Source organism: Heptranchias perlo, chromosome 22 (genome assembly GCF_035084215.1).
Source record: "Heptranchias perlo isolate sHepPer1 chromosome 22, sHepPer1.hap1, whole genome shotgun sequence".
Lineage (NCBI taxonomy): Eukaryota > Metazoa > Chordata > Chondrichthyes > Hexanchiformes > Hexanchidae > Heptranchias > Heptranchias perlo.
Window position 1 is genome coordinate 18,782,381 of NC_090346.1, and position 22,895 is coordinate 18,805,275.

General features: G+C 44.9%; 1 protein-coding gene across 1 annotated transcript in view; it reads right to left on the minus strand.

The window, feature by feature from the left end:
- Nucleotides 1-22,895, minus strand: part of myo15aa (myosin XVAa) — a 221,181-nt gene that overhangs the window by 77,806 nt on the left and 120,480 nt on the right. Inside the window, exons 42-45 of the mRNA XM_068003761.1 lie at nucleotides 20,557-20,632; nucleotides 19,081-19,196; nucleotides 13,246-13,364; nucleotides 10,423-10,564 (exon numbers count right to left, since the gene is read on the minus strand). Of these exons, the coding sequence (XP_067859862.1) occupies nucleotides 10,423-10,564; nucleotides 13,246-13,364; nucleotides 19,081-19,196; nucleotides 20,557-20,632 (453 nt within the window). The remainder of the gene's footprint in view (nucleotides 1-10,422; nucleotides 10,565-13,245; nucleotides 13,365-19,080; nucleotides 19,197-20,556; nucleotides 20,633-22,895) is intronic.

Below are 22,895 nucleotides of genomic sequence, written 5' to 3' on the forward strand. Positions count from 1 at the left end.
TCTCAGCATCTACGCTGTCAAGCCCTCTAAGAATTTTATACGAGATCACCTCTCATTCTTCTAAACTGCAGAGAGTATAGGCCCATTCTTCTCAATTTCTCCTCATAGGATAGCCCTTTCATCCCAGGAATCAATCTAGTTAACCTTCGTTGCACCGCCTCTAAGACAAATATATCCTTCCTTACGTAAGGAGACCAAAACTGTACGAATTATTCTAGGTGTGGTCTCACCAAAGGCCTGTACAATTGTAAGAAGACTTCCTTACTCTTCTACTCCAACGCCCTTGCAATAAAGGTCAACATACCATTTGCCTTCCTAATTGCTTGCTGTACCTGCCTGTTAATTTTCTGTGCTTCGTGGACAAAGACATTCTAATCTCTCTGAACGCCAACATTTAATAGTTTCTCACCATTTAAAAAATATTCTGTTTTTCTATTCTTTCTACCAAAGTGAATAACCTCACATTTCCCTACATTATACTCCATCTGTCACCTTCTTGTCCACTCACTTAACCTGTCTATATCCCTGAGCAGACTCTTTGTGTCCTCCTCACTGCTTATTTTCCCACCTAGCTTTGTATTGTCAGCAAACTTGGATACATTATACTCGGTCCCTTCATCCAAGTCATTAATATAGATTGTAAATAGCTGAGGCCCAAGCACTGATCCTTGTGGCAACCCACTAGTTACAGCCTGCCAACCTGAAAACGACCTGTTTATCTCCACTCTCTGTTTTCTGTCGTTAACCAATCCTTTATCCATGCTAATATATTACCCCCAACCCCATGAGCCCTTACCTTGTGTAACAGCCTCTTGTGTGGCACCTTATCGAATGCCTTTTGAAGATCTAAATATACTACATCCACTGGTTCCCCTTTATCGACCCTGCTAGTTACATCCTCAAAAATCTCTAATAGATTTGTCAAACATGATTTCCCTTTCACAAAACCATGTTGACTCTGCCTAATCATATTATGATTTTCTAAATGCCCTGTTACCACTTCTTTAATAACAGATTCCAGCATTTTCCCGACGACCGATGTCAGGCTAACTGGCCTGTAGTTCCCTGTTTTCCTGTAGTTCGCTCCTTTCTTGAATAGCGGGGTTACATTTGTTACCTTCCAATCCACTGGGACCGTTTTAGAATCTAGAAAATTTTGGAAGATCATAACCAATGCATCCACCTCTTTTAAAACCCGAGGATGTAGGCCATCAGGTCCAGGGGATTTGTCAGCTTTTAGTCCCCTTAATTTCTCCAGTATTTTTTCTTTACTAATATTAATTACTTTAAGTTCCTCACTCTCATTAGACCCTTGGTTCCCCACTATTTCTGGTATGCATTTTGTATCTTCTACTGTTAAGACAGATATAAAATATTTGTTCAAGTCTCTGCCATTTCCTTATTCCCCATTATAATTTCTACTGTCTCAGCATCTAAGGGACCCACGTTTTCTTTCGCTAATCTCTTCCTTTTTACATACTTGTAGAATCTCTGCTTTTATATTTCTTGCTAGATTAATCTCATATTCAATTTTCTCCCTCTTTATCAATTTTTTGGTCATCCTTTGCTGGTTTCTAAAACTTTCCCAATCCTCAGGCTTACTATTCTTCTTGGCAACATTGTAAGCCTCTTCTTTTAACCTAATACTATCCTTAACTTCTCTAGTTAGCCACGGATGGATCACCTTTCCCCTGGAGTTTTTATTTCTCAATGGAATGTATACTCGTTAAGAATTATGAAATATTTCTTTAAATGCTCGCCATTGCTTATCTACTGTCATACCTTTTAATCTAATTTCCCAATCAACCCTAGCCAACTCGCCCCTCATACCTATGTAATTGGCTTTATTTAAGTTTAAGGCTCTAGTTTCTGACTTAAGTACATCACTCTTGAACTCAATGTGAATTGCAATGAAAGCATTAATGAAGCAAAGAGGGCTACAAAGTGAAGGCTGTGCCACTGATGAAGACCAGGGAATGTGATCCACTTGGATCCCAGAGGTTGTGCAATGAAGCTGAGGATGGGCAGGCAGTGTATTGATGGCAATATCATAAGGCAAGGCAATGGAGCACTGTTAGTGTCCTGTTTCAGGTATCACACTGGTACCAAGCTTCCCATTCATAAGAACATAAGAAATAGGAGCAGGAGTAGGCCATACGGCCCCTTGAGCCTGCTCCGCCATTCAATAAGATCATGGCTGATCTTCGACTTCAACACCACTTTCCCGCCCTATTCCCATATCCCTTGATTCCCCTTGAGCCCAAAAATCTATCCATCTCAGCCTTGAATATACTCAATGACTCAGCACCCACAGCCCTCTGAGGTAGAGAATACCAAAGATTCACAACACTCTGCATGAAGAAATTCCTCCTCATCTCAGTCTTGAATGGCCAACACCTTATCCTGTGATTATGCCCCCTAATTTTAGACTATCTAGCCAGGAGAAACAATCTCTCAGCGTCTACCCTGTCAAGCCCTCTCAGAATCTTATATGTTCCAATGAGATCACCTCTCATTCTTCTAAACTCCAGAGAGTATAGGCCCGAGGACATATAAGGTGGCCAAACTTAGTGGGAGGATAGAAGATTGGGAAGTCTTCAAAAGACAGCAAAAGGTAACTAAAGGATTGATTAAGAAAGGGAAGATAGATTATGAAAATAAATTAGCAAAAAATATAAAAACAGATAGCAAGAGTTTCTACAGTTATATAAAAAGAAAAAGGGTGGCTAAGGCAAACGTAGGTCCCTTAGAGGATGAGAACGGGAAATTAATGGTGGGAAACATGGAGATGGCAAAAATGCTGAACAAATATTTTGTTTCAGTCTTTACGGTAGAGGACACTAAGAATATCCCAACACTGGACAAACAGGGGGTTCTAGGGGGGGAGGAGCTAAATACGATTAAAATCACTAAGGAATTGGTACGCAGTAAAATAATGGGACTCAAGGCGGATAAATCTCCTGGACCTGATGGCTTACATCCTAGGGTCTTGAGGGAAGTGGCAGTAGGGATTGTGGATGCTTTGGTAATAATTTTCCAAAATTGTCTGGACTCGGCAAAGGTCCTGGCAGATTGGAAAACTGCTAATGTAACACCCTTATTTAAAAAGGGTAGTAGGCAGAAGGCTGGAAATTATAGACCAGTTAGCCTAACATCTGTGGTGGGTAAAATTTTGCAGTCTTTTATTAAGGAGACAGTAGAAGAACATTTAGATAAACATAATTTAATAGGACAAAGTCAGCATGGCTTTATGAAGGGGAAGTCATGTCTGACAAATTTGCTTGAGTTCTTCGAGGACATAATGTACAGGGTGGATAAAGGGGAACCAGTGGACGTAGTGTTGTAAGATTCTCAAAATTCACAGATCCCCCAAAACTCGGAGAAAAACCCTAAAAAACCCTGAGTATGGGAAAACTTTGGCAATTGACTATAAACCTAAAATGGAAGGATAGTTGAGAGGTCACCAGACGAAATCAACAAAACAAACACCGTGGAGCTTCAGACATGTCTCTGTTTTAATGCAAAACGGACAGCAGGGGGTCGACAATCACTCCCATTGAAAGAGGCAACTTTTCCAGATAATGGTGGGGCCATGTCTTTGTTTTAAAGCAAAACCATCAACACCTAGGACGTTGGATACAAAAGGAAGCCTTATGTGACAAGCTCTAAATCAGAATTAAAACAATGACCCATTGGGAGAAGCAATTTGCAATATGATTGGGACCATCAAAAAAAACCATCAAAGATTCTTAAGAACTTGGTAAGAACTGTTTAAACAGTGCATTGTAAGAGAGACATCCACAAGGCGAAAGCTCTTTCTCTCTCTCTCTCTCTGGCTTGCTGGCTCTGGTGGGCTGCTTGTCTTGGTTCTGCCTGTGTCTGGAAAGAAGAGCAGTTTCCAGCAGACAACAAGGAAAGCAGTTCGACAGGGAAGGTCAGCAGCTCTAGAAGCACGCCGACACACAAGAAGAAACCAGAGCAACAGTCCCAGTGACCGTCAGACACCTCGCGGCAACAAGGGCCTTACGAAACAGCCAACCGAATATTGCCACCAACCAACCGGGTAATATTGAGCCACCGCGACCAAAGAAAACCAACTCGGGAGAAAACCGAAGATCCGCAAAGTTTTCACTCTACAATCTATTTCTGACTTACCTCTGGGTGAATTACTGTCAAGGTTTCGTTTGGTGAGCATTATCCCTGGTCCTTTAGAGTCCAACCTAGCTAGTACAGTGGGATTGGGAGGGGTGAGGTATCCTTCTACTGTAATTTCCCTCGCGTGTACTGAAGTGTTCCCCATTTTCTTAGAGCGTTAAGATTATTGTGTTGTATTTCCTCTCTTGAATAAAGGTCAAAGTTTCTTGCACCAAAACCAGTTGTCTGCTGCACTTTGTCACAACCCCCAAATAAGTCCAAGGTCTAGAACCCAGGGAGTGGGAGCGATTCGGACTGCTCAGAAGTCAGAGGTGAAGCTGACACACACCACCACCCCCTACAGTGTATTTAGACTTCCAGAAGGCATTCGACAAGGTGCCACATAAAAGATTATTGCTCAAGATAAAGAATCACTGGATTGGGGGTAATATTCTGGCATGGGTGGAGGATTGGTTATCTAACAGGAAGCAGAGAGTTGGGATAAATGGTTCATTCTCGGACTGGCAACCAGTAGCCAGTGGTGTTCCGCAGGGGTCGGTGCTGGGTCCCCAACTCTTTACAATCTATATTAACGATTTGGAAGAGGGGACCGAGTGTAACATATCAAAGTTTGCAGATGATACAAAGATGGGAGGGAAAGTAGAGAGTGAGGACGACATAAAAAACCTACAAGGGGATATAAACAGGCTGGGTGAGTGGGCGGAGATTTGGCAGATGCAATACAATATTGGAAAATGTGAGGTTATGCACTTTGGCAGGAAAAATCAGAGAGCAAGTTATTATCTTAATGGCGTGTAACTGGAAAGTACTGCAGTACAAAGGGATCTGGGGGTCTTAGTACAAGAAAATCAAAAAGTTAGTATGCAGGTGCAGCAGGTGATCAAGAAGGCCAACGGAATGTTGGCTTTTATTGCTAGGGGGATAGAATATAAAAACAGGGAGGTATTGCTGCAGTTATATAAGGTATTGGTGAGACCGCACCTGGAATACTGCATACAGTTTTGGTGTCCATACTTAAGAAAAGACATACTTGCTCTCGAGGCAGTACAAAGAAGGTTCACTCGGTTAATCCCGGGGATGAGGGGGCGGACATATGAGGAGAGGTTGAATAGATTGGGACTCTACTCATTGGAGTTGAGAAGAATGAGAGGCGATCTTATTGAAACATATAAGATTGTGAAGGGGCTTGATCGGGTGGATGCGGTAAGGATGTTCCCAAGGATGGGTGAAACTAGAACTAGGGGGCATAATCTTAGAATAAGGGGCTGCTCTTTCAAAACTGAGATGAGGAGAAACTTCTTCACTCAGAGGGTAGTAGGTCTGTGGAATTTGCTGCCCCAGGAAGCTGTGGAAGCTACATCATTAAATAAATTTAAAACAGCAATAGACAGTTTCCTAGAAGTAAAGGGAAATAGGGGTTTCGGGGAGCGGGCAGGAAATTGGACATGAAGCTGAGTTCGGATCGGTCAAGGCCCTGTGGGTGGCGGAGCGGGCCCAGGGGCTGAGTGGCCGGGTCCTGCTCCTACTTCTTGTGTTCTTTAGATTTGAGGTTAGGATCAGATCAGCCATGATCTTATTGAATGGCGGAGCAGGCTCGAGGGGCCGATTGGCCTACTCCTGCTCCTATTTCTTATGTTCATTCTACTCAACCTCTCCTTATAGGACAGCTCTCTCATCCCAGGAATTAATCTAGTGAACCTTTGTTGTACCGCCTCCAAGGCAAGTATATCCTTCCTTAGATAAGGAGCCCAAAACTGTACGCAGTACTCCACGTGAGGTCTCACTGAAGTCCTGCACAACTGTAGTAAGACTTCATTACTCTTGTACTCCAACCTCCTTGCAATAAAGGCCAACAGGCCATTTGCTTTCCTAATTGTCTGCTGTACCTGCAGACTAACTTTCTGGGCTCGATTTTCGCACCCGCAATCGGGTGCGTTCGTGGCGGGGGGGGGCTGCGAAAATCGGGGATTCCCGGGGCCGGTTGGGAGCCCGGCTCCAACCTGCCCACTTCCGGGTTTCCCCACTGACGCGCTGACATGCGCGCGCAGCCCCCGCATGTGGGACTCCCGCCGGCAATTAAAGCCAGCGGGGTGCCACTTGAAGTACTTGAACAGGTACTTCAGGTTGTTTACAGACCTGATTGATCTGTTATTTTAGCAGGGATCGGATTTTGCAACTGACTGAGACTGTTTCCCGTACTGGGTGAAACATTCCCAGTTCAAATGGACGTGTTGCAGCCATCAGCCTGTGGCACCTGCAAATGGCCATTTGACAGGTGGGGAGGGGAGACCCTCACTCATTGCAGGAGGCCACTCTGTCACTTTGGACAAAGATTGGCCTCCACCACCCTGCTCCTAACAACAAAATTCACCAACTTGCACACTTACCCCGGTGTCCAGAGACATGTACCTACCTTGCCGACCCCCTCAGATGTACATCTTCCGGATGGGGGCTGCCGTAGCTGCACTCATGACCTCCTCGGAGGGCGAACAGTATCACCAGCCTCGCCGGCCACGCCATCCACCTCTGACATGTGGAGCTCCACAACACAGTGCTGTGACACATCCACCTGCACAGCAGGAGGGAGAGCAACCGCAGAGAGAGATGCGTCGCAGTGGGCACTACCCTCACCACAGGGTCTACAGACCAAGGCTCAGCTTCCTGGACCTCTCTGAGCAGCAGTGCACACGGAGGCTCAGAGTCACTCGACATGTAGTCGTGGACATCTGCAGCCTCCTTCATGCCGAGCTGCTCCCGGCTGGCCTGAGCACCATCTTCTTACCTGTCGCTGTCAAAGTCACCACTGCCCTCAACAACTTCTCCTCCGCATCCTTTCAGGGTGCCACCGGGGACATCACCGACGTCTCTCAGTCGTCTGCACAAAAGAGCCCTGCAAATATACCTACACCCACTCTGCAGTGACACAATGGGTGGCATCAGTTGTGGGTCTTCATTGTGATCCTCAGGAAAGGGCATTATTGCACAAACCAGACAAGATTCGCAAAGACGCGGCAATAGTGGTGCCAATATAATATGTAATGTGAGTTGATCAGAAATTAAATATAAGTAAAAACCATGACAAACCCTCAAACACCCTTGTGCATCCCCTTCATGCTCGCGACACGTTTGCCTTACGCTTCCGACTGCACATATGTGATGCATGCCCTGTGGCTGCAGCACAGGTAATGGCAGGTTGAGTGAGGCTGACCGTGAAAGTGATGCATGAGAGGGTGAGTGTGAGATAGAGCCATGAGATTGTATGAGGATTGGGTTGAGTGGTAGTGGCGGGATGAGTACTGGCGAGGTGGGTAAGTGCAGGTATGATGAGGATGAGGTTTGAGTGGGTGTGAGGAGTGATGTGACAGAGTAGTGTTGGCTGTGCAGAAGGAGATGTGGGGTGGGGGCGGTGATGTGGCAGACGGAGTGTAGGGGAATGAGTAAGTGTACTCACTTTGGCTGACCTACTTAGGCCATTGAAGCTCCTCCTGCACTGTATGCAGGTGGGCGATATGTTGGTGGTGCAGGTGACCTCCTCTGCCACCTCGAGCCAGGCCTTCTTGGTGGCAGAGGCAGGCCGCTTCCTCCCGCCCGCCGGGGGGGGAAGATCTCTGTCCTCCCCCTCCTCCTCACCCCATCCAATAAGAGCTGGAGTGAGGCATCATTAAACCTGGGAGCAGCCTTCCCCCTGGTCTGCTCCATGCTGTAATTTTTCCTATTTCCTGCAGCATCAGTCAGTGGAGGACTGCCCCTTTAAATAGGGCTCCTCCAGCTGACAGAACTTACTGCGCAAGCGCAGTCCGCCCGCCGTGCAGCTTAGCAGTGGGGATCCCGGAAGAACAGGTAAGTGGATCCAATTAGCCTGCGATTGCGTGCGGAGCAGACTGATTTCAATTGACCCCCCACTGCGAACCCGCCGCCATAGTAATATCGGGCCCTTTGTGTTTCTTGCACGAGGACACCCAAGTCACTCTGAACACCAACATTTAATAGTTTCTCATCATTTAAAAAATATTCTGTTTTTCTATTCTTCCTACCAAAGTGAGTAACATCACATTTCCCCACATTATACTCCATCCGCCACCTTCTTGCCCACTCATTTAACCTGTCTATATCCCTTTGCAGACTCTTTGTGTCCTCCTCACAGCTTACTTTCCCACCTAGCTTTGTATCGTCAGCAAACTTGGATACATTAAACTTGGTCCCTTCATCTAAGTTTTTGATATAGATTGTAAATAGCTGAGGCCCAAGCACCGATCCTTGCGGCACCCCACTAGTTACAGCCTGCCAACCTGAGAAAGACCCGTTTATCCCTACTCACTGCTTTCTGTCCATTAACCAATCCTCTATCCATGCTAATATATTACCCCCAACCCCATGAGCCCTTACCTTGTATAACATGCCTTATGTGGCACCTTACTAAATGCCTTTTGAAAATCTAAATATACTACATCCACTGGTTCCCCTTTATCTCCCTGCTAGTTACATCCTCAAAAAACTCTAATAAATTTGTCAAACACGATTTCTCTTTCATAAAACCATGTTGACTTTGCCTAATCATATTATGATTTTCTAAGTGCCCTGTTACCACTTCCTTAATAATGGATTCCAGCATTTTCCCGACAACTGATGTCGGGCCATCTGGCCTGTAGTTCCCTGTTTTCTCTCCCCCTCCCTTCTTGAATAGCAGGGTTACATTTGCTACCTTCCAGTCCACTTGGACCGTTCTTGAATCTAGAGAATTCACCATTGTACTTTAACCCCCAGCATCCCAGCACCAGAGTCAATGCCATTTCTGTAAGTGAGTTTGCCAATTTAGTGCTAAATGAAGGTCAGCGTTTTGCTGCAGGTCATTAGAATCTGGGTTGAAAGTCTCAGAGTATATTTTCAGATTCTCTCACAGTCTACAGGCGGGCGACTTTAACCACATCAGTCAAAGCTGAATTAAGCCGAGTTTCTAAAGGTGAAAAGACAAATGAGGAATCCGAAAACTGTCTAAAATTCCACAGTATTTCGGACAGACGCATTGTATCCTGGATTTTCTGATTGGTTTTATTTTAACATAGTTTAACATAGATTGGAAAATCTAAGCTGGTGATGCAGAGATAAAGAAAGAACTTGCATTTATGAAGCGCCTTTCACATCCTCAGACAATGAAGTACTTTGAAGTGTAGCCACTGTTGTAATGTAGGAAACGTGACAACCAATGTGCGCACAAGCAAGCTCCCACAAACAACAATGAAATAAATGATGAGACAATCTGTTTTAGTGATGTTGGTTGAGGGATAAATATTGGCAAAGGAAACCGGGGAGAACTCCCCTGCTCTTCTTCGAAATAGTGCCATGGGATCTTTTACATCCACCTGAGAGGGCAGACAGGGTCTCAGTTTAACATCTCATCCGAAAAATGGAACCTCCAGCAGTGCAGCACTCCCTCAGTACTGCCCCTCCAACAATGCAGCATTCCCTCGGTATTGCCCCTGCGACAGCGCCGAGCTCCCTCGGAACTGACCCCCCGACAGTGCCGCGCTCCCTCGGCACGGACCCCCCTGACACGCCGCGCTCTTTCGGTACGGCCCCCCCGACGGTGCCGCATTCCCTCGGTACGGCCCCCCCGACTGCGCCGTGTTCCCTCCGTACGGCCCCCCCCGACAGCGCCGCGCTCCCTTGGTACGGCCCCCCCGACAGCGCCGCTCTCCCTCGGTACGGCCTCCCCGACAGCGCCACGCTCCCTTGGTAGGGCCCCCCCGACAGCACAGCGCTCCCTCAGTACTGGAGTGTCAGCCTGGATTATGTGCTCGAGTCTCTCGAATGATCTTCGACCTCAACTCCACTTTCTTGCCCAATCCCCATATCCCTTGATTCCCCATAGAGTCCAAAAATCTATCTATCTCAGCCTTGAATATACTCAACGACTGAGCATCCACAGCCCTCTGGGATAGAGAATACCAAAGATTCACAACCCTCTGAGCAGAGAAATTCCTCCTCATCTCAGTCTTAAATGGCCGACTCCTTATCCTGCGACTATGCCTCTTAGTTCTAGACTCTCCAGCCAGGGGAAACAACCTCTCAGCATCTACCCTGTCAAGCCCCCTCAGAATCTTATATGTTTCAATGAGATCATCTCTCATTCTTCTAAACAGAGTATAGGCCCATTCTACTCAACTGAGTCCCTTCATGCCTTGATTCATGAACAGAAAGTTTGTGAGAAGCATTAACTACCTCCCTCATACAACAACGTTAAGGAGCCTAAAGCAAGTCTCCACTCACCTTCTTCAGCTCGGTGATGAAGTAATCGATCATACTCTTAACTTGTGGAGCCTTGGAGGAGAATAGAATCAGCTTCTCATTGGTGAAGTTGAACTCCAGCATGTTCTTTGAGGGGATGGCGACAAACAAGATGTCGGTGTAGCTGAAAGGTGACCATTAGGGTCATGATAAGATTGAACATTGTAAATTTACAGCACTGTTGCAAAGAATTATATAGAATTAGCCTTAAAACAGAGAAGGTTAAGGGGAGATTTGATACAGGTGTTCAAAATCATGAACGGTTTTGACAGAGTAAATAAGGAGAAATTGTTTCCAGTGGCAGATGGGTCGGTAACCAGAGGACACAGATTTAAGGTAATTGGCAAAAGGCGACATGAGGAAACATTTTTATATGCAGCAAGTTGTTATGATCTGGAATGCACTGCCTGAAAGGGTGGTGGAAGCAGATTCAATAATAACTTTCAAAAGGGAATTGGATAAATACTTAAAGGGGAAATATTTGCAAGCTATGGGGAAAGAACAGGGGAGTAGGAATAATTTGGTCAGTTATTTCAAAGAGCCGGCACAGGGGCAATGGGCCAAATGGCCTCTTTCTGTGCTGTATCATTCTATGATTCTATGAATTACATAGAGTCTACAGCACAGAAACAGGCCATTTGGCCCAACTGGTCTATCCTGGCATTTATGCTCTACACGAGCCTTCTCCCTCCTTATTTCATCTCACCCTATCAGCATACCCTTCTACTCCTTTCTCCCTCGTGTACTTATCTACCTTCCCCTTAAATGCATCAATGTTATTCGCTTCAACTACTCCATGTGGTAGCGAGTTCCACATTCTAACCATTCTCTGGGTAAAGAAATTTCTCCTGAATTCCCTTTTGGATTTATTGGTGATGATCTTATATTTATGGCCCTGAGTTCTGGTCTCCCCAATGTTTACGACCCCGAATTCACGTCTCCTCGATGTTTATGGCTCTGAGTTCTGGTCTCCCCTGATGTTTATGGCTGAGTTCTGGTCTCCACTGATGTTTATGACCCCGAGTTCCCCGTCTCCCCGATGTTTATGGCTCTGAGTTCCGGTCTCCCCCGATGTTTATGGCCCCGAGTTCCGGTCTCCCCCCGATGTTTATGGCCCTGAGTTCCGGTCTCCCCCGATGTTTATGGCCCCGAGTTCTGGTCTCCCCGATGTTTATGGCCCCAAGTTCTGGTCTCCCCCAATGCTTATGACCCCGAGTTCTGGTCTCCCCCAGATGTTGGATCCAAGCTTCTGGCTCAGGATCCTTCACTCCCACGTCCAACTTGCGGAATTCCAAAACGAAGTCAGAGTGGGGAAGCTCGTAGGCCGATTACTTCTGGCCCTGCACATCTTCTCAATACTTTGTACTTTCTTTGGATCAGCAGGGGTATCGATACCCCTGGTTAGGCCACAGCTGGAGTACTGTGTGCAGTTCTGGTCGCCACACTACAGGAAGGATGTGATCGCTTTGGAGAGGGTGCAGAGGAGATTCACCAGGATGTTACCAGGGCTGGAGCGCTTCAGCTATGAAGAGAGACTGGGAAGATTGGGTTTGTTTTCCTTGGAGCAGAGGAGGCTGAGGGGGGACATGATTGAGGTGTACAAAATTATGAGGGGCACAGATAGGATGGATACTAAGGAGCTTTTTCCCTTCGTTGAGGGTTCTATAACAAGGGGACATAGATTCAAGGTAAAAGGCGGGAGGTTTAGAGGGGATTTTAGAAAGAACTTTTTCACCCAGAGGGTGGTTGGAGTCTGGAACTCACTGTCTGAAAGGGTTGTGGAGGCAGGAACCCTCACAACATTCAAGAAGCATTTGGATGAGCACTTGAAATGCCATAGCATACAAGGCTACGGACCAAATGCTGGAATATGGGATTAGAGTAGACAGGGCTGATGGCCGGCGCGGACACGATGGGCCGAAGGGCCTCTATCCGTGCTGTATAACTCTATGACTCTATGAGAAAATCATTAATCTCCAAACCAGACTACCAAGAAACAATCTCAGGGACACATCCCACTTACCTAACCCCACACAGGGAGACACACACTCTCCCACAGGGACACACCCCATTTACTTAACCCCACACAGGGAGAGTCTCTGTCTGATATGGAGATACACTCTCTCCTTGATGGTTTGATTGGTGTGGTTACTGAGCCACAAACTAGGAAGCTCCTAGTTGTTATGGTTATGGTAAGTCAACTGATCTTAGCCAAGGTAACAAAAAAGGGCTGGGGCTACGATTGGCCCCAGTATCCTTGGATCAGCTAGAGTTCCTGCTGCTGATCACTGTCCACTAGACCCTGCGGGAAAGTACACGTGTGGAAAACAGGATCGAGATCAGCTGCAATGCCCGTCATGGAAGAATAGCTGGTCAAATTATTGTCCAGGGGCACAAAAGAAGAATGGGCCCTCAGTAAGATACCCAAGGACCCCTGAAAGATGCACAAGGGTGTGTTAAATCCTCAGGAAAGCAGGGGAGGAAACTGGAGGTGGAGGGGAAACATAACTCAACTGAGGCAAAAATTTATTGATCTCCTGGAAAACAGTTTTTTTTAACAACTTGGATCTCCTTCCCAAGACAATCCTCGCAGCTGTTTACTGTTGTAAACTACATGAATTGGATGAACTATTGAAGGGAAAACATTTACAGGGCTTTAGGGAAAGGGCAGGGGAATGGGACTAATTGGATAGCTCTTTCAAAGAGCCGGCACAGGCACGATGGGCCGAATGGCCTCCTCCTGTGCTGTACCTTCTATCTATAACCCAGACTCCAGTTATTTGCACTGAGATTGGCTCCCTGTACCTGTAGCTCCGGAGAACCCGCAGGTTTTCTGCTGATGTGCTGCTGGCTCTCACTAATTTCAGCAGACTAATTCCTTTGTGAGAGACTCCCAGAACCTGTACTCCAGTGCCCACACTGCCCTGCAAGAGATGCACCAATGTTTGTAAATTAGCACTGAGTCAAAAAGCATGTGAAACAAAGTGAGGAGATACGTTTTTCAGTCATCTTTGTTCTCTCCTCTTCCTCTTGTCTCTTGGCCCTTCCCTTGTGCAGTGCAGCATTCTAGAGGCAGCCAGAATTCCTGGTGCTCAGTCCTCTCTGTTCCAGCCAGTGTCAGATTTACTTTAGAGGAGAAAAATTGGTAAAAATGAAATGTTGGGATGTCGACATAAAAGCTGAATGCGTAATTCATCGAGTTACATCGAATCTACGGCACAGAAACAGGCCATTCGGCCCAAGTGGTCCATGCCGGCATTTATGCTCCACACGAGCTTCCTCCCTCCCTACTTCATCTCACCCTATCAGCATGTCCTTCTATTCCTTTCTCCCTTATGGGCTTATCTAGCTTCCCCTTAAATGTATCTATGATATTCGCCTCAATTACTCCTTGTGGTAGCGGGTTCCACATTCTCATCACTCTTTGGGTAAAGAAGTTTCTCCTGAATTCCCTATTGGATTTATTAGTGACTATTTTATATTTATGACCTCTAGTCTTGGACTCCCCACAAGTGGAAACATTTTCTCTATGTCTACCCTATCAAACCCTTTCATTATCTTAAAGATCTCTATCAAGTCACCCCTCAGCCTTCTCTTCTCTAGAGAAAACAGCCCCAGCCTGTTCAGTCTTTCCTGATAAGTATATCCTCTCAGTTCTGGTACTCTGCTGAAATTAGAAAAGGGCTCTGGTGAGACCACACCTGGAGTACTGTGTATAGTTTTGATCTCCTTACCTAAGGAAGGATATACTTGTCTTCGAAGGGGTGCAACGAAAGTTCACTAGATTGATTCCTGGGATGAGAGGGTTGTCCTATGAGGAGAGATTAAGTAGAATGGGCCTATACTCTCTGGAGTTTAGAAGAATGAGAGGTGAAAAATTGAAATGTATAAAATTCTTAGAGGGCTTGACAGGGTAGATGTGGAGAAGTTGTTTCCCCTGGCTGGAGAGTCTAGAACTAGGGGGCATAGTCTCAGGATAAGTGATCAGCTATTTAGGACCGAGATGAGGAAAAATTTCTTCACTTGAGGTTGTGAATATTTGGAACTCTTACCCCAGAGTGCTGTGGATGCCCAGTCGTTAAGTATATTCAAGGCTGAGATCGATAGATTTTTGGACACTAAGGGAATCAAGGGATATGGGGAACGGGTGGGAAAGTGGAGTTGAGGTAGAAGATCGGTCATGAATGGCGGAGCAGGCTCGAGGGGCCATATGGCCTACTCCTGCTCCTATTTCTTATGTTCCTATCATCCTTGTGAATCTTTTTTGCACCTTCTCCAATGCATCTATATCTTTTATAATATTGAGATCAGAACTGTGCATAATACTCTGAGTAGTCTAACCAAGGTTCTATTCAAGTTTAACATAACCTCTCTGCTTTTCAATTCTATCCCTCTAGAAATGAACCCCAGTACTTAGTTTGCCTTTTTTATGGGCTTATTAACCTGCGTCGTTACTTTTAGTGATGTGTGTATCTGTACCCCAGATCCCTATGCTCCTCCATCCCATTTAGTCTCTTACTATCCAAGCAGTATGTGACCTCCTAATTCTTCCTAACAAAATGCACCACCTCACACTTATCTATTTTGAAATTCATTTGCCAATTACACACCCAATCTGCAAGTTTATTAATGTCCTCTTGCATTTTGACGTTTTCTTCCTTTGTAATAACTACACCCAAAATTTCGTGTCATCCGTAAATTTTGAAATTGTATTTCCGATTCCAAATTGTTAATGTAAATTGTGAAGAACAGTGTCCTAGCACCTTTTGCCAGTCTGAGTAACGACCTTTAACCCCTACTCTCTTTTCTGTTTTGTAGCCAGCTTGCTGTCCATTCTGCTACCTGTCCCCTGACTCCACATGCTCTGACCTTAGTCATGAGTCTACAATGCGGTACCTTATCGAAGGCCTTTTGAAAATCCAAATAAATTACATCTACTGCATTACCGTTATCTACTCTATCTGTTACTTCTTCAAAGAATTCAATAAGGTTGGTCAAGCATGACTTTCCCTTTTGAAATCCGTGCTGACTACTCTTTATTATATTTTCGTTCTCTGGATGTTTTTCTATTACATCTTTGAGTAAAGATTCCATTATCTTTCCTACTACTGACGGTAAGTGAATTGGTCTGTAGTTCCCTGGACTTGTTCTATCTCCCTTTTTAAATATAGGAATCACATTAGCTGTCCACCAGTCTTCTGGCACTATTCCCTTTTCTAATGAATTTTTATATATATTTAATAGTGCCTCTGCTGTCTCTTCCCTAACTGCTTTTAATATGCATGGATGCAATCCATCCGGACCAGGGGTTTTATCCCCTCTAAGTTTGATTAGTTTATCAAATATCTCCCCCCTTTCGATCATAAATGTCTTTATACCTTTTTTGATCTCCTCTTCTAATGTCATGCACACCTTGTTAAGTCTCCCTGGTAAATACTGAGGCAAAGTAACTATTCAATATTTTTGCCATTTCACTGTCATTATCTGAGAGTTTATCTTGTGCATCCCTTAGTGGCCCTATCCCTATCCTGATTTTTCTTTTGTTATTTATGTGTCTGTAAAATACTTTATTATTTCTTTTTCTATTCCTTGATAATTTAATTTTGTAGTTCCTCTTTGCTTTCCTAATTGTTTTTCTGACATCCTTCCTAACCTCTTCGTACTCCCTTTTACCATCCTCTCCTTTATTGTCTATGTACTTAGTGTATGCCTTTTTCTTTAGTTTCAATTTTTCCCATATCTTTTTATTCATCCATGGTGTTTCATTATTGGCTAGTTTCTTCTTGTTTTGTAGAGGAATGTATTTCTCCTGAACTCTATTGATCACCGTTTTAAATATTTCCCACTCCTGTTCTATCTCTTTGTATGTCTTTTTTCCCCAGTTTACCTTCCCTAGTTCCATTCTCATCCCCTCAAAATTAGCTTTTTTCCAATCTATTACTTTGGTCTTTGTCTTACTTAGGTCTTTCTCAATCATTATTTTAAACCTTATTATGTTATGATCGCTATTGCCTAGATGTTCCCCTACACTTACTTCTCTTATCTGCTCTGGTTCATTTCCCATTACTAGATCCAGCAGTGATTCCTCTCTTGTTGAGCTTCTCACATACTGGGTAAGAAAAGAGTCATGTACACACTCTAAAAACTCCATTCCCGTTTCTCCTTTCCCTACTTCTTCTTGCCAGTTTATTTGGGGGTCGTTGAAATCTCCCATGATTATTATTCAATGTTATTTATTTATTTCTTAGATTTGTCTACATAGTTCCTTCTCCACTTCCCTTCCACTATTAGCTGGTCTATTGATGTGATCGATCCCTGATTATCCTTTATTTCAATCCATATGGATTCTGTTTCTATCTTAATATTACTTACGTCTCCTTTCTATTGCCTTTATGCTGTCTCTAATTAGTACAGATACTCCACCCCACTTCTTCCTTCCCTATCCTTTCTAAATACGTTACATTTAACTGCCAGTCCTGTTCCTCATGTAGCCATGTTTCAGTTATCCCTACTACATCTGGCTCCTCGCTACGAATTATTGCCTCCTGTTCCCCCGTTTTGTTTTGGATGCTGTGCACATTGCTGTACAGGCAATTTAATTTGTTTTTAGTAATTGTTCCCCTCCCTTTATTTTTAACAGTCATTTTATACTTATGTTCTATAACTGTATTTGTTCCCTGACCGTTTATGTTACACTTATTCCTTACCTTGGTCTGACCTTTACTCTCATTTCCTATTTCTTTTATCTTCAGACTTATGTTATTTTCACCAGATCCCTCCCCACTTCTTGCTAGTTTAAAATCCTATTCACAGCCTATTTATCCTTTCCGCTAGGACCCTGGTCCCATTCTGGTTCAGGTGGAGTCCATCCCAGCGGTACAGCTCCTTCCTGTCCGAGTACTGGTGCCAGTGTCCCATGAAATGTAACCCCACCTTCCCACACCAGTCTTTCAGCCATGCACTCTCCTTCCTGATCTGTTTATCTCTATGCCAATTAGCACATGGCTCGGGTAGTAATCCAGAGATTACCACCCATGATGTCCTGCTTTTTAATTCAGTTCCTACCTTCTGATGTTCCCTTAGCAGGACCTCCTCCCTTTTCTTCCCTATGTCAATGGTCTCAACATGGACCACAACAACTGGATCTTCCCCCTCCCTTTCCAAGTTCCTCTCCAGTTGCTTCGAGAGATCCTTTACCCTTGCACCAGGTTGGCAACACACCCTCATGTACTCTCGGTCACGACTGCAGAGGACATTATATATATATCCCTCTAATTATTGAATTCCCTATGACTACAACCTTTTTATTCTGCTCCACCTCCGCCCCACCCCAGACTGCCTCCTGCTCCAAGGTGCCATGGTTAGCATTCTCGCTCTCCACCCCACAGCCTACATCCTTATCCTCACAGATAGATAGTACATTGTACTTGTTGGATAAGACCAGCGTCTGCGGGACCTCCTTCTCTATTTCCCCTTGGTTCCCTTTACCCTGCTGACTAGCAGGTACGCTCTCCCCATCCTGTTCCTGTGCTTTTCTCTGAGGTGTGACTACTCTGGAGAAAACTATCCAGATATTCCTCCCTCTCCCTTATGTGTCGGAGTGCCTCTATCTCACATTCCAGCTCAAGGACTCTCAGCCGGAGTGTCTCAAGGCAGAGACATTTACTGCAGATATGGCAATCCGGGACAGCCTCACTGTCCACAAACTCGCACAACCCGCAGTCCCGACACATAGCCTGTACTGCCATTTCTAGTTTCTATTTATTTATTTATTTGTAGTAATTTCATTCTAGATATAATACAATTACTTGAGATCTAGATTATATTTAGTAGATGGATTTAGCTTGATTTCAGATTAATTTGTAATTAATTAGTCTTGTTTTTTGTTTATTAACTTCATTATTTTAGTCTCCCCTTAACTCCAATTTGTTATTTATGTATACCAGATGTTGATTTAAAGCAATTCGGATTGCTTTAATGTTGGTATCCTCTATTTAGTTAATTTTAATTTATCTCCTTAGATCTAATTAATTACTCGATTATTTATTTATATATTTACTTATTTAGTGTTGCCGCTTGGTTTAAATTACTTACAAGCACCTCCTTGCCCCTCTGCACCTAATTCCCACTCTCACCAAATTCCCGTCGTCACTCTGTTTAGCAAGTCACTCCGTTTGGTAGATTCGCCAAGCTCTCACCAAGCTCTGTGCTTAAAATTCCTTCAGAAATGAGCTGGATAATTAAGTTGGGATGGGGGATTATTGACTGAAATAGTTATGCACGTCGCAGGACATGGTCCCTCAGTTTCTGGGTAATCAGTCAGACTGGGAGATGTGATGATGATGGATATTGTGGAGCTTTGCTTGTAGCCTTTGGGGAGCAGAGTACTTATGCTGAGCTGAGGTTGGTATAGATCAGCCATGATGTAATTTAATGGCGAACAGGCTTGAGGGGCTGAATGGCCAACACCTGTTTCTTTGAGCTATCCCTTCATCAGGGACAATACTCCAGACTCCAGTCTCCAGCCCATTATAGGTCTTCTACAATATGCTGAAGAATTTAAAAGCATTGATAAATAATATTTAACGACACAGCAACGGTTTAAATAAAGGTGTATAAAAGCAGGAAGGTTCTCCTCACGGATGCAGGGAACAAACGGCAGAAGTAAACATCCCAGAAGTCCCTGGCTGCCATCACTATCTTCCTCTTCACAGCTTCATCTCTGACCAGACTCGAGGCTTGAATCTTGTTTTCAGCTGAAGAGGAGAAATAAATGCCTCTGTTTGTTGTTACCCACACTGTATGGCTACTGTATTTCTACCAGTCTGACTCACTCAAAGGGAGTGCTTTTGAAGGGGAAAGGGAGCAAATTCACCAGGATCCATTTTAAAGGGGAGGTCTCACTAATGGCACTTTAACATCGGTCTGTTTAGCAGTGAATGCTGATAACATATTTGGGAAATGACTGGGAGGTGTCATTGAGATATAACAGTGTGAGGAAACTGGATTAACAACAGTCCAGATACAGTCAATAAGGCACAGGAATTCAGTCAACATCTGTCAAACTCACTAATTCCTTCCAACCAGCACCTGACAGTAGAGATACAGATGTTAATCCAGCTCCCTCACACTGTCACTCAGTAACCCCTCCCCCAGCACCATGTGTTACTGACTGTATCTCTACTGATGTTAATCCAGCTCCCTCACACTGTCGCAAAGTAACCTCTCCCCCAGCGCCGTGTTACTGACTGTATCTCTACTGATGTTAATCCGACTCCCTCACACTGTCATTCAGTAACCCCTCTCCCCCAGTGCCCTGTGTTACTGACTGTATCTCTACTGATGTTAATCCAGCTCCCTCACACTGTCACTCAGTAACCCCTCCCCCAGCGCCCTGTGTTACTGACTGTATCTCTACTGATGTTAATCCAGCTCCCTCACATTATCACTCAGTAACTCCTCCCAATCATTTCCCCGAGAAAGGTCCGGTTATTATATTTTGGGTGCATACGCATCACAACGATTCAAATGAAAGCTCACACTCTGAAAAGATCATACCCTGTCCTTTCCCTTTACAGGTGCTGACTGGCCTGCTGTGTATTTCCCTCTCGCTGACCTACACAACTTGGAAAAGCTGAGAAACACCTTCAAAAAAACAGACAAAGCCCCAATAAAATCTGGCAACTCAAAAAGCAACAAATAACTGAAAAGCAGCCTGATTAAACGCCCCGGACCAAGGCCAATGTTTCAAGATGACTGAATAAATTACATCTTTTTAATATATTAGATTTCAGGATTTTTATTTGTGTTTTGCGATTACAGTGTACCATTTAGTTTGTTTTTCTCTGAAAGCTGAAACCAAATACCCTCACACATGACAAACAAAACAATAGTTACAGTGGGAGTGCGGTGGGACATGAACTTGTCGTGACCTCGGCTAGAGCTATCCCCAATATTGCACCAGTTGTATTCCTTTCACCTCAGAGTTCATGTTAGCATCACCCTTCTCACCCACTTTATCATCCATTTCCCTCTCCTACCCTGCCATCTTTCCCCTCTCCCCTTCATTGCCATCCAGACCATCCTCCAGATCCCAGGAGTATTTGGATAACTGACCTAGTAGAGATTTCATCTTCATCTGCTCCTCTTTGTTCAATCTCACGCAAGTTTCAGAGAATGTGTCATAGACGACCTTTACAGAATTAAAGGAATATCAAACAAAAAACAATTAAGAAACAACACAACATCGAACCCCTCGATTAGATTCCAGCCTGTAACTCATTCCCGGGTATCTGTTATTCCATATATAAATCCTCCGAATCCCTCGATTAGATTCCAGCCTGTAACTCACTCCTGGGTATCTGTTATTCTATATATAAATGCCCAAATCCCTCGATTAGACCCCAGCATGTAACTTATTCCCGGGCATCTGTTATTCTATACATAAACCCCCCGAACCCTTCGATTAGACCCCAGCATGTAACTCACTCCCAGGTATTTGTTATTCTATATAGAAACCTCCCGAACCCCTCGATTAGATTCCAGCCTATAACTCACTCCCAGGTATCTATTATTCTATATATAAACTCCCCAAACCCCTCGATTAGACCCCAGCCTATTACTCGCTCCCAAGTATCTGTCTACACTTGTAATGTGTGATTTCCACTGTTGCCCTGAGGTTGATACCAAACATTAGGTTGGGAGTCAGATTTACCATGGATTGTGAACCGAGTGGGAACTTGTGAATTTGGTGAGAGGGGGAATTAGGTGTAGAGGGGAAAGGACGGTGAAAAGGGTAAGTTAATTGGGGTAAGTAAACAGTAAGTAAATTAATAATAATTGAGTATCTAAAGGGAGTTTAGAAAAAAATGGTTTCTAAATAAAATGGACGGGCAGCTGAGACTCATTGCCTGCAATTCCTGCACCATATGGGAACTTCAGGACAATTCATGTGTCCTGGAGGGTCACATGTGCAGGAAATGCCTCCAGTGGCTTGAGCTCAAGCTGAGGGTTTCTGAGCTTGAGGGGCAGCTGGAGTCACTGCAGAGCATAAGGGAGGCTGAAGGTTTCCTGGATCGTACGTTCCAGGAGGTGGACACCCCACAGCCAGAGAGTTCAAGATAGCAAGTAGGTGGCCATCCGAAAATGTAGGAAGAGGCAGGCAGTGCAGGAATACTCTCAAACCGGTATTCAGCATTGAATATCAGTGAGGGTGACGACACCTTGAAGAAGTGCAGTCCTGAGCATAGCACCATGGGGCAAAGGACTGCACAGTGAAGTGTAGAAATGCAGTAGTCATAGGGGATTCTGTAAATGTCGACTTGAGTCCCACATGGTGTGTTGCCTCTCTAGTGCCAGGGTAAAGGACATCATGGAGAGGGTGCAGAATATTCTGCGGGGGGAAGGGGAACAGCCAGAAGTTGTGGTCCATGTGGGTACCAACGACATAGGAAAGAAAAGGTTTGAGGTCCTGCGGCTAGAATTTCAGGAGGAAGTTAAAAAGCAGGACCTCAAAGGTAGTAATCTCTCGATTACTCCCAGTGCCACGTGCCAGTGAGTACAGAAATAGGAAGATAAGGCAGGTTAATGCGTGGCATGGTGCAGGAGAGAGGGCTTCAGATTCTTGGGGCAATAGGACCAGTTCAGGGGCAGAAGGGACCTGTTCAAGACGGAAAGGTTGCACCTCAACAGAGTTGGGACCAATCTCCTCGCGGGGAGGTTCACTAGTTTTTTTTTATTCGTTCATGGGATGTGGGTGTCACTGGCAAGGCCAGCATTTGTTACCCATCCCTAATTGCCCTTGAGAAGGTGGTGGTGAGCCGCCTTCTTGAACCGCTGCAGTCCGTGTGGTGAAGGTTCTCCCACAGTGCTGTTAGGTAGGGAGTTCCAGGATTTTGACCAGTGACGACGAAAGAATGGCGATATATTTCCAAGTCAGGATGGTGTGTTACTTGGAGGGGAACGTGCAGGTGGTGTTGTTCCCATGTGCCTGCTGCCCTTGTCTTTCTAGATGGTAGAGGTCGTGGGTTTGGGAGGTGCTGTTGAAGAAGCCTTGGCGAGTTGCTGCAGTGCATCCTGTGGATGGTACACACTGCAGCCATGGTGCGCTGGTGGTGAAGGGAGTGAATGTTTAGGGTGGTGGATGGGGTGCCAATCAAGCGGGCTGCTTTGTCCTGGATGGTGTCAAGCTTCTTGAGTGTTGTTGGAGCTGCACTCATCCAGGCAAGTGGAGAGTATTCCATCATACTCCTGACTTGTGCCTTGTAGATGGTGGAAAGTGCCATTGCGGGGGGGAGGGGGGGGGTTTAATCTAATTTGGCAGGGGGATGGGCACCAGGATGTAGCATTAGAGAGGAGAAACAAGGTGCACAAAGGATTGGGAGAGGCAGATAGCACTAGAGTAAGAAATGGTACGGTATTAAGTGGGGTCAGACTAAGAGAGAATACAAGAAGGT